General features: G+C 39.3%; 2 protein-coding genes across 3 annotated transcripts; both read right to left on the bottom strand.

Moving 5' to 3' along the window:
- Window positions 1-228: 228 nt before the first annotated feature.
- On the bottom strand, window positions 229-3,730 carry Hs3st-B (Heparan sulfate 3-O sulfotransferase-B). The gene is made up of 6 exons (XM_014355135.2): window positions 3,698-3,730; window positions 2,996-3,379; window positions 1,830-2,041; window positions 1,527-1,755; window positions 1,185-1,446; window positions 229-684 (listed from the first exon to the last, which is right to left on the bottom strand). Exons 1-6 carry the CDS (start codon window positions 3,728-3,730, stop codon window positions 560-562), a joined length of 1,245 nt encoding a protein of 414 aa, XP_014210621.2. The 3' UTR covers window positions 229-559.
- Window positions 3,731-5,861: 2,131 nt separating this feature from the next.
- Window positions 5,862-10,625, bottom strand: ort (glycine receptor ora transientless). 2 transcript variants are annotated; one of them, XM_014355170.2, is made up of 9 exons: window positions 10,399-10,625; window positions 9,689-9,833; window positions 9,526-9,608; window positions 9,300-9,443; window positions 9,144-9,226; window positions 8,385-8,519; window positions 8,149-8,249; window positions 7,411-7,737; window positions 5,862-7,223 (listed from the first exon to the last, which is right to left on the bottom strand). In XM_014355170.2, the coding sequence occupies exons 1-9, from the start codon at window positions 10,482-10,484 to the stop codon at window positions 7,032-7,034; spliced, it is 1,296 nt and encodes a 431-aa protein (XP_014210656.1). In that variant the 5' UTR covers window positions 10,485-10,625; the 3' UTR covers window positions 5,862-7,031. The 2 variants fall into 2 exon arrangements, with proteins under 2 accessions (XP_014210656.1, XP_014210657.1); XM_014355171.2 differs by having other exon boundaries at window positions 5,862-7,187.
- Between the last annotated feature and the right edge of the window lie 693 nt (window positions 10,626-11,318).

Here is an 11,318-nt window from a genome sequence, read left to right as displayed (position 1 = left end):
ATAAAATACTTATATGCTATAGATATAGCCGATATACATTATCGCCAGGGACGTAAAAGTCTCCCCTATATACTCGCATTTTCTACGATATGTAGTTACGTATTGTATAAACATTTTCGTCATCTGGAAGGATCGATTACCATTTTCGTATAGGCACCGAAATACTTTGCTAAATTTTGTCATTTGTCAACATTCTCTAAACACGATTTCAAACACTTTTTTTTTTTTTGTTTTAGTCTGAAAAAAATTGACTTCATTTTTTTGCTTTCGTTACAACTTTTACTTACTTACGTTTTTCTATAGGTGTATCCCTAAGATTCTATACTTGTCTATAGTTAAAACCTGACGGACGCGGTAACTTTCCTTGTAGAAAATCGAGCGTTTGCACTGTATAGGTTAAGTTTTCCTTAGAACGGTATATATAGTGTGAAAATGAAAAAAAATATTTATATCATAAAAGTTTTTAAGAATAGTATAGTAGATACTTTTCATCGACGCATACGTGATTAGTGCGCGTTAGACGGACATGGATTTTCGTTGTACGCGGATGATTGTTTTTTTACGGCCAACCAAAGTCAATGCCCGTGAGTTGGTAAAAACGTCGATTGAAAGGTCGATAGAAGTCTCTAAGGCGTTGAATGGCTACGGGATCAATGAAAGGATGGCTCCGACCTTTGTTTTTACCTGGAAAAATAAAACATGAAAGTGTCCTTCCATCACGTCACACAGTGGGACAGAATGAAAGATTTCGTGCGGAAATAAAATATCTCCGGATAAATACAGGTTAGAGAGACTTTTTTCAGCTAAAGAGAAGACCCCGTGATAAATATTATCAGGCACACATAACCTTAAACATAACCTCTTTTGGTCAATTTGTCACAAATAGTGAAATAAAGTGCTAAAGTCATTTTTAGATGATTTGTAACATACGAACAATTCTAAAAATCATTCAACGAATCATCTCCAAATAACCTTCCTATTCTTATCCTTTAGAGTTCCTATCCTTACCCGAAAATATTTATCACGGGATAGAGTTTTTACGTAATTTACTTTGTCTTCTCTTTAATAAAAAAGAAAGTCTCCCTATAGCCCTGTATCTATCTAGAGATATTTGATTTTCGGTTCATTATACCCCAACAGTGCCTATAGTTGTGCGTTGCACATTTTATTATCGAGATCTTTACCAAGGCAATGTGGCGTAGCCCGCTCCTCAGACTTGAGCAGGCAAGGAAACCCCTTGGTCGAGTTGAAATAAAAATGCTTCTCGGAAACGAGTCTTTTCAATCCCAGAAAGTCCTGAGCGCGCGTTATCTCGAATGCCGGATCGGCAATCAGCCGTTCACCCGACACGAAGAGCAGCTGCGACAACGGAAAGTAGTTGAGCCAACGCTCCAGGTACTTGGCGTACACACCGATCCTAAGGGGCGCCCATGTTGTGTCCACGACCTGTCGTTAACATGACAATTAGGCACACGCTTGGCCAATGTCGAAACATATCCATTGTAAAGTCCAAGTGAACACATAACCTGTGATCCATTGAGAAACGCCATGTCCTCGAACCTGGGCATCGTCGATCTTTTGCTTCTGACCTGCGTGTAGTCGGATATGGCCCTGGTGACCGGATCGCGGACGACAACTATGAGTTTCGTACCTGGATTCATCAATTGAACGCGACGGGGTGCCTCGCTGGTTATGAAATAAGAAGGGGTCTTCTCCATCGTCACTTGGCCCTCCAGAGTGGCCGGCATTCTATGTCTAAACGATCAAACAATAAGGAATCGGCTCAAATCTTTGTTTTCAAATCAATATCATCCATATGCTCTAATCACCTGTACCACTGGAAGCCTTTGGAGTAGTGGTGATCGAAGAAATGAACCTCCGAGCCAGCAGCTCTGACGTCGGGATGCAGTCTCAAGAACTCAAGCAAGGCCCTGGTGCCGCCCTTTTTGATACCGATGATCAAGGCGCTCGGTAGTTGTCTCCTCGCTACGAGACCCTGCTGTCGCAGGACCTTGTACTTGACTGGAACGTCCAGGGATTCCTGCAATGATCAATTCTTTAAGTCATAGAAGATAAGAAAGGATGTGAACTTTGGAGTCTTGGTAAGAGCCTTGAAATTATATATTTAGAGATTTTTCGTGATGAGTTTGTATATTTTCTAAGGACTTTGATTCAATGTGAACCGACTTAGAAGTCCCGAGTTTTCTTAATTACTTGGAAGGTAGATATACTTTAAGTGTCGAGTAGTTTCTAGGATCTACTAGTTTTTAATCGGTAACTAGATCGTTAATGTTCTTATATCCTCATCGGCGTTTCAATGTTACTGACAGTATTCATATAGGTTTTCCATAGAACCAGTATGCAATCCATATTGATTACCGATAGATTCTTCACTGATTAAATATACACTTTATCGTGAAATCAGTCTCTTTTCAAAACATAGATTCATAGAGAATTCCGTATAGAATCCAATTAAATTTTAATTATAACAATTATTTGCTTTTAATAGCTGGATATGCAAAATTACGATGCATTGATTTACCATCTGTACTATGATAAAAAAAAAACAGACAGCTTCATGTATTATAAATGAATATAATCCATCGATTCACGTTTTAATATGAATTTTTGGACTCCTTGCTAAATTCATGTGACGAAATGTAACGGATTTCAAAATCATTCGACTTGGATTCTAAAAGGAAATCATATGGGAATCTATTGATAGGAAAAACTGAAAATCTAAAAAAAGACTATACATTTCAAAAGTCTTGAAAATTAAGAATAACTTGAATTATGAACTATAAAACTATTAAGTTCGTATCCTCATCTTGACTCCCAATCCAAGCAGAGACTTTTTTAATCGGCAGTCATGAAGATGATATTCAGGTCTCTTTAAATAATTTCATAGAGGACTATGTGCTTATTTCTCAGACTCCATATGAGTTCTCAGCCCTTTACTGGCCAATCGGTATCACATATACGTATAAAAACTGACCTTGAGGGTCTCATTGCTCGTCCAGAGGGGGACCAGCTGTACTTTGGTGATCTTCCTCTCTAGGCCCGCCGAATCGTCGAGCGGTATCTCCCTGACCTCGTCAGTCGCCTGGTAAAACAAATTCCCGTTTTCCGATCTGAACTCGATCCTACGAAGGACAATGCGTCGCGATAGATTGCCGAGGATGCAGCTGTTCTCGAGGCAGATGAGGACGATCGAGATGAGGAAACAGACGACAACGACGATCTTGGTCGCTCGGGAGGACGGCTTGGGCACGTGGAGCTCCATCCCTCGGCCGGTGATGCGCCTCGTACACGGCCAGCCGGAGACGACCCCGTCTCCCGGCTTACCATCGTCCACCTCTGCTCCTCGTCTTGACAGAGCCTACGTATACATTTGGATTCAAGCAAATATTCATTTCTTTCGAAATAAATAAATCCAAAGACTTTCAACATTTATACGAAATAATTGTATCCCTTTTTATCCACTTGTGTCGTTTCCACTCCGTATACTTGCTGTTTATGTGTGGATGTGGAGTATCTTGAAGGTAAAGGCCACTTAGAATTTAAAAGTTTGCGCGAGGGAGGACCAGAGAGAAAGGGAAAAAGAGAGTCGTCCCCCGAGGGCCACAGACCTTTGGGGAACTGTTACACATACATGCGATCGTATGCGTACTGGGTCACGAGGGTCGTGAATTTTTACTCTCGATACTCGCCGGGAAGCTTGTGTACACATGTGTGAATTTTTATTCGCTTGGGCTTTTAAATAACAAACGGATCATATGATTATAAATAAAAAATTGATTATTGAGAGCTTTTCATGATGCAAGATACGAAATCAATATTAATCACTTGAAAACAAAGTGGTAAATTGAAGTTACAAAGATTACACACACGATGATTATGTTATTATTAATAATAAAAAAAAAAACAAAAAAACAAATGAGAGCTTTTAACGATGTAAATTAAAATGTGTGTTGTTTGCACTTGTACAAAATCAAAATTGGTCACTTGAAAGCAAAGTGGTAAATTGAAGTTACGAAACACACGAAAGCACCGGCGTTTATTGACCCGCTCCAAAATTTGCACACCAAAAATAATTGACTTTTCCCGACTACACCATAGCATTGGTTATACCAAGTCCAATAAAAATTAGGATGAAAACTTAAAACGTGCACAAAAGAAAAACTTACCAAATCCCAGAGTTTGACGACACTGCAGGGACGAATAAAAAAAGAGGTAGAGGTCCTGTTCCTCCGGTACAGTTTTTTCACGGGATGGGTCTCGAGCACACGCGGAGCTCACGTCGGGAGCTTTACTATGTATACGTATACGCATCAGGAGCTTCTCTCTTCCTCGAAATCAATACCCCCCGCCCGAAACTGCGGTCCTCCGACGCGCGCACCAAACCACGCTTACCCTCTCTCTCTTTGGGAAAAGGGATGAAGCTCACATAGGTATTATACGTGCAACATCCGATTTTTCCTTTCATTATAATTGTTTTGTATGGGAAAGGAAAAAGCTCTATTTACAACGTGAGAGGTTTATCGACCGCTGGATGGTTGGGAACTTGTTTGACCGACGAGAGCTTTTCAGAGCAATATATTTTAATGGTAAAGTTACACGTTGTACCACTCGGAAGCTGTTGAAGCAATCCCTGGTAATGAATCAATCTGTGGTTTTTTTTTTTTTTTCTTTTTTACCGAAAAAGTTTAACAATTTAATATCAGTGTTTTTCTAAAAGTTACTGCAGTCAAGCTCGTGTGGGATGTACAACAGTGGGATGAAAGTTTATATAGGAAAGACAATGAATAAAACACTCGTAGTAACTTATATCAACGCTTTTTAATATTATTAATCTGTATATTCTCACCAGTGCTTAAATTACAATGATTTATCGTTATTTTTACTTTACAGCGGCCGGAAATGGGTCGCACGTTAGTGAACAGCATTTATTATTTCATTCGTTTATAATTTTTTTTTTTTTTTTTAGCTTTGTCGTACTTAATCATGATCGTTATAATCAAAAGAAATGGTATAATACAAAGTTAAATTTTTTTCGCTGTCGGATAATCGCCTTTGATAATGCACCTATATTTCATGTATACATTACTGTTTATCATTACAGTACGATTTTTAATCATAGAAAAGCTTAAGAAGTTAAAAGTTTTTTTTCTCGTACGTTAATAATGAAAAGCACAATACAATGTTGGGTTTGAATTTTTTTTTTTTTTTTTTTTTTTTTTTTCTTTAAGTTCTTGCGTCAGATTGACAATTGTTTTATATTATTTTGCGAGAGTAATGATAAAATCGAATTTTTCGTAACATGAAATTTAAATTTAGTAGTTTCGTCGTTTTAATACGTAAGGAATTCTAGAAAATTGTTGAATCTTTTTTAGTGCTATTTATATTGTAATTGAAAAATTTCACAATTCGTCTACAATTTTTAGATTGAAGTAGAAAGATATAACATATATTACAATGCACTAAAAATTCAACTATACGAATATTGACAGGACGTTAATAGATTAATTTTAGGCCTATTTTCACCTTTAGATCCTCAAGTAATTTTAAATAGTTCGTAACTTTCGTAAATATCCTTAATTTCTCAACGGTAAATATACGATTTATCTGGTGTAGTAAATTTTGAAAAATAAATTTACTCTGGACTTAAACATTTTTACTTCCAAAGTTGTTTTCCAAACATTGTTTTTAGTCAAAAAATCTCTACGATTAATCGCTTTGCACTTACAACTATAATTTAATTTTCGATTATTCCTAACTGTACTATTTATATTTTCCGTTAAATTTTATGTAGTTTAAAAAATAAAATCTATCTCTTAAATAAGAAAAAAAAAACCAAAAAAAAAAAAAAAAAATTATATTTATAATTAACACAATCTATTTCAATTCACATGGGAAGCAATGTACCTTTCTTATCTCTTTTTATGATCAATTCATCTGGTTTATCATTAACGGGGTTATTATAAAATTTCATTTAGTTAAACAGTTTTTGAAAAAAAATCGCACGAGTTGATTTAGGTATTATTTACAACATATTCAAGTTATGACAATTAAATTAAAAAAAAACTATGTAAACTAGTACCGATACACAACCAAAGAAAATATAATGTTTTTCACTACTTAAAAATTTTTCTAACTCCTTCGCAACTTTTTGTGGTAAAATATAAAATTGTTTCCATTGTTCGTCAAACTGATCATAAATAAAAAAATAAGTTCTTCATAATAACCCCCTTCACAATTTCATGACTTTTATGTACAACTGAGTCAAGTCCAAACGTATTTTCACTCTCAATAATTAGTAAAAAAAAAAAAAAAAAAAAAAAAATCTTATACTGTTGTCTGGGACCAGAGAGAGGGACAGCAACACTTCACGACATCGTTTTGAACGCCGTCGTTCTGCGCTCGTGTGATATAGGCATTGTTATACAACGAGATAAATCAGCGCCTTTGGGGCCAGTCGTCAGTGCTTATCGGTACAAAATCCATCAAGGGATGTAGTACCGTTTTATTTAGATTTAACTGTTTTTTTTCTTCCTTTGCTCAAAGGAGGTGGTTTGTTTAATATGTACACCGCGTGATGAAGGATTCAGTGGGGCACAGGGGATCTCTTCGTTTTTCCGACATCCAATAGAGAGTAACAAGTACGTATATCGTGAGTTGAAAAACGAAGATAACAATCAACAGAACCCCGAAAATCCGAACATCAGTTTACACCAGATGGCTAATTCCAGTTGTTCTTGTACACTCCTACACCATCAGTTCTTCAATCAGAGATATTCTAAATCAACTTACAATGTCCATGGAAGCTCTCGTCTTCCACAGTCACTTTTATTTTCATGTCCTATATACTATTTTCACAAATTCCATCGTTGGTTGGAAATCCGTTACCTGTACATTAACGCTCGTAATCCATCGACAAAACCAACACGAAACTCTTTTCACTCGTGTTTTTTTTTACTCCTTCTTCCATTATCCTCATCAGAGCCAAGTCTCGAAATTTCGGCGTGGCCTCCTTAGACGTACTTCCAGAAGATGATCCAGTAGGACACGTTCAGGCAGGCAAAGAGCGCCGGGAACAGCACTCGGGAGACACGGTCGATATTGACGGCCCGTATCTTGGCCATGGCCATTTTGTTGGGTTTTGGCTTCGGTGGTGGCACGCTCGCCGACTTTTGGGACCGACCGGATAGTAACATTGCGTTTTCCTGCGTGCAGCAACGATCACCACTTGAGGCGTCGTACAGCGCTGGACCCCTGAGATCCTCCGCGTTGCTCGATTCAAGACCTAACCATGTCAATGGCCATTTTGTGAACTAACATCGCGGGAGCTTTAGCAACGCAGAGGACCAGGGATCGAGAGCTGGTAACGTAGTCTTGGCACTCAGTCATTACCTTGCTGGCGATGTCGAAGATCTTGTCGAGCTTGGGATCCGGTCCGTGTCCAGGTGGTGGTGGTGGAGGTGGCTGGGGTTGGGGCTTCGGCGGGGGTTCACTGGTCTCCCCCATGATGAGGACTATGTTGACCAGGCAGTACTCCATCAGCGCCATGAACACGAATATCGTGCACACCGACATGAACGCGTCCACGGCTTTGAGGTAGGAGACGGGCGGTAGCGAGGCTTGACTCTTCGCGTGTTGCGTCGATAGAGTCAGCAGTGACGTCACGCCAAGGGTCACTCGGGCCGGCGCTGCCTCTGGCTTTATCCAGAAGGACACCCACTGCAATCATGACCACACAAGGTTTCGCTATCGTATCGATCTCGAAGAAACGGAATTGCTGAGGACTGCGCACTTCCACGCATCGATAACAATTCCCGAGTCTCTTTAAAGACTCAAGAGACTTTGAAGTCATCATTTCTGGATGGCTTTAAAGTCTTTCAAAGTACTTTTGTAACTTGGAAACTTCACCATTGAAGAAAACCATGTAGTCTTACCACGTGGTGTAAGACAATAAGGTGAACCATGTGGTTTTGTCCCAAATCACTACATACCATCCGGTGGTTTTTTTAAATATCGGTATGGGATAAAACCGTGTGGTTTGCCTCATATTTTGACCGTGTGATAAAACCACGTGTTTCTTTTCCAATCGAGTAACTTTGTTGGTTCGTAGTCTTTGATGTGAAAACTCACCGACATGATGACAATCAGGCAAGTTGGCACGTAGGTGTGAAACAGGTAGTAGCCCAAGCGTCGTTTTAGAACAAAAATGACTTCCAGGCAGGTAAAGTTACCTGATCAGCATGTAAATATTTGGGGAATCGAATGAAAAAAAGGTATAAATAAATAATCAAACTACCGATTGATGGACTATTTCGTAAATGAAGACACAAGAATTACATGAAACAAAAACTGAATGTCGTGCGTACCGGTGGAATAAACCTGCGTGCAGTCGGCCGTGTAATTTTTGATGAGCTCCGATTGGGGCAACTCGATGCTCTCGTCGACCACCAGAGGCACGTCCGGGTCCCACTGGAAGATCATCTCGTCCGTGGTGTGCGACACTGTTGACCGACATTTTCCTTTTCAACTCACAACACCGCTATACATACCCTCAGATTGTAAGGTCGATTAGCCACGAAACACTCCATCGAATAAACGTCTTTCTATCCCCCCCTCAACTCTGCTCCATCAAACGCCCGCCACGCCGCAACGGTGCTCCATCTCGACAAGTATCGAGGTTGCGGTGGATGGGCTTTCAAGTGGATGGTGTTCAAAGAGCACCGATTACGCTTCCGGGCAACGATACCCCCGTCACCAGCATCGATTTTGTTCGAACCCTCGATTCAACGTAACCGAACGAGCACCTTTTACAAGCTCTTTGGTTATTGGACTTCTTCAACTTGGTACGGAATTTTTTTTTATATTTCGAACCTACATTTTATATAAATAGGTCGATCATTGGCTTTGTGAAAAAAAAGCTGATGGAGTAAAAGGGGAGACCGAGTTTGTGTGTATTATAAGTAGAACAAGTTCAGTACGATAAGACACGATACCGTAGGCGCAGGACGTACAATTGAAAGTCACGAGGTTTTTCGGAGAACTTGAGCTCGTAAATTATTCAAAGGCAACAACCTCTTTGATGATTTTGTATCATTTGTGTTAATATGATGAGAAACGATACTCACGACTTTCCATTTGTAATTTACATTCTTGCGTGTCGTGGGGGTAGATGAGAAAATTCATCGCACAGGATAATTTCAGCGTCAACCTGAAATCAGAAAATTTTCATGGACGATCGAATAAATGTTGATTTATTTTCCGATAACCGCGTCGCAACTTACTTGACCATGTACAAAATAGTTTTGTCCTTGTATAGCCACAAGTAGTGATTGGGTATCGTCATCGTTTGGAACGTCACCGATTTGGCGTTCTTGAAAAACGAATCTGGTCTCCACATCTGCTTCAACCAGTCCACTTCTAACAATCTTTGGAGTAGAAATAAAAAGTAACGTTACGAGCACTGGATTTTACTTTTTTTTTTTCAATAGTACTATCAATGGTTCGAACCTATATTCGGACGTCATGTTCTCGGGAAGTCGCAGCCTGTTGTCTTTCCAAGTTTGCGCGAAAAATATGTCCGCGGTGTAGGTCTACGGCGATGAGAGTAATTTATTGTTTGAATGCAATAGGAGAGAAAAAAAATCGCGTGAAAAATGTAAAATGTAGTGACCATTGCGTTTTCGTCGATAGAGTCGAGACCCATGACAGTAACGTGGAAGTACACTATGGTAGCTGCGTTGTCTTTTTTCGGTGGTCGCATTTTGTCGTAAAGCATAGGATCTTCTGGCAGCAAATCTAAAAATTCCAAACGCTTCCTGCAATCAATTCATTCCTTTGATTGGCTTTCGACATTTACTCTTAAAGTTATTCTTATACTGAAAAAAATAGGTGGTCGAAAGTACAGACAATAAACGAAATCGGATGAATTGTATTTCTACAGTATTATCTAGGTAATTCCGTATTTAGAAGTTGAGTATACTTTAAAGTTGATGGCGATAGCAGTTTTGAAATGTTATACTTGAATTTACCATCAAATTAAAATTAATGTTGTTACAATTATGTAAAATCGGCAAGATTTCGGATGTTTTTTCTACCGTATTGAACAATTGGATTTTGTATCGACCAGCTAAATGTACATTCCTATACATCCTGATAGTTACGTGTTTTCTATAATAATACTAAAAAAGTACTAAGGACTACGCAGAGCAACTGTTAATCAATTAGAAATAAAAAAAGCTTCAAAAATCGTTTTTCACTCAATCACAATCCATGACCGATCTCGTGAAACTTCAAAGTTGAAAAATCGGTAAGCATCGTCGCACTCCAAAATCCACTCATACAAAAAACTAAAAAAAACTCAATCAGCGCAACGAGGCTTACTGTGCATGGCCAAAAGTGGCCATCTGGAGCACCACAGTAAGTAGCACAAGGAGGCCGACAGTGCCGCCGCTGAGTCCCTCCCGCATCTTCAGACTTGCCGATTTCAGCGCATTACCATGTGGAAAAATCACCCGACTCTCATTTAACAACGACAGACGGTGGACTTTAGTAATAGCGCGCACTCGGATCGTCTCGAGCGTCTTCTCGCAGCGGGACTACATCGAAGATAAGAGAGAGTGAGAAAAAAATCGTAACTAGGTGGTGCGCCGGGAGATGAAGACGACTCGCCTTCGCGAGAACAACTGGAGCTCGCAGCTGCTCTCTCGGCCTACTGGCTCTCCGTCTCTTTCGATGCTCCGGAGAGGGTGGCCGGAATTTTCTGCACAACTCGCAGAAATCGGGCGCAGAGAGAGAGAGAACGGAAAGCTTCTCCTTTCGCCCCTCGCTTGTATCTCTCCTTCGCTCTCACTTGTGATAGTCTTTGTGGTAGCCGAGAAGATGCTGTGAACTATTAACAACGATTGGAATACAATTTGTGGTAAGATAAGAAATTACGTGAGAGTAAACTGTTAGTTTGGCAAAAGATGCTTTTGTAAATAATATAGCTTCAATGTTTCTATCGTGACAAAACATGCGTTGAATGTTTGATTAACTTAAATCGATAAGAGATGGCCGAAAAAGATGCTAAATTCGTTATCTTCTACGATCAGTTTGACAAGGCATTATCTAGACGTAAAGAATACATCTAAATCCTAGAAGAATTAACATATGAATAATCCTACAACTGAATGTTACGCTAATCGATTATCAGGACGTAAAGAAAAACCACGATCTCAGGAATATCTTCACTGAAGAAAAGAAGAAAATGAAGAATTCGTCTGAACGTTGTACAAAGTTTAACATAAAATTATGCGAATATC

This window comes from Copidosoma floridanum, unplaced genomic scaffold (assembly GCF_036245765.1).
Source record: "Copidosoma floridanum isolate Cflo_tuat_1 unplaced genomic scaffold, Cflo_Japanese_pri ptg000025l, whole genome shotgun sequence".
Taxonomy (NCBI): Eukaryota; Metazoa; Arthropoda; class Insecta; order Hymenoptera; family Encyrtidae; genus Copidosoma; species Copidosoma floridanum.
The sequence above is the reverse complement of the archived record's forward strand: the minus strand, read 5'-3'. Positions and strand labels throughout refer to the sequence as shown.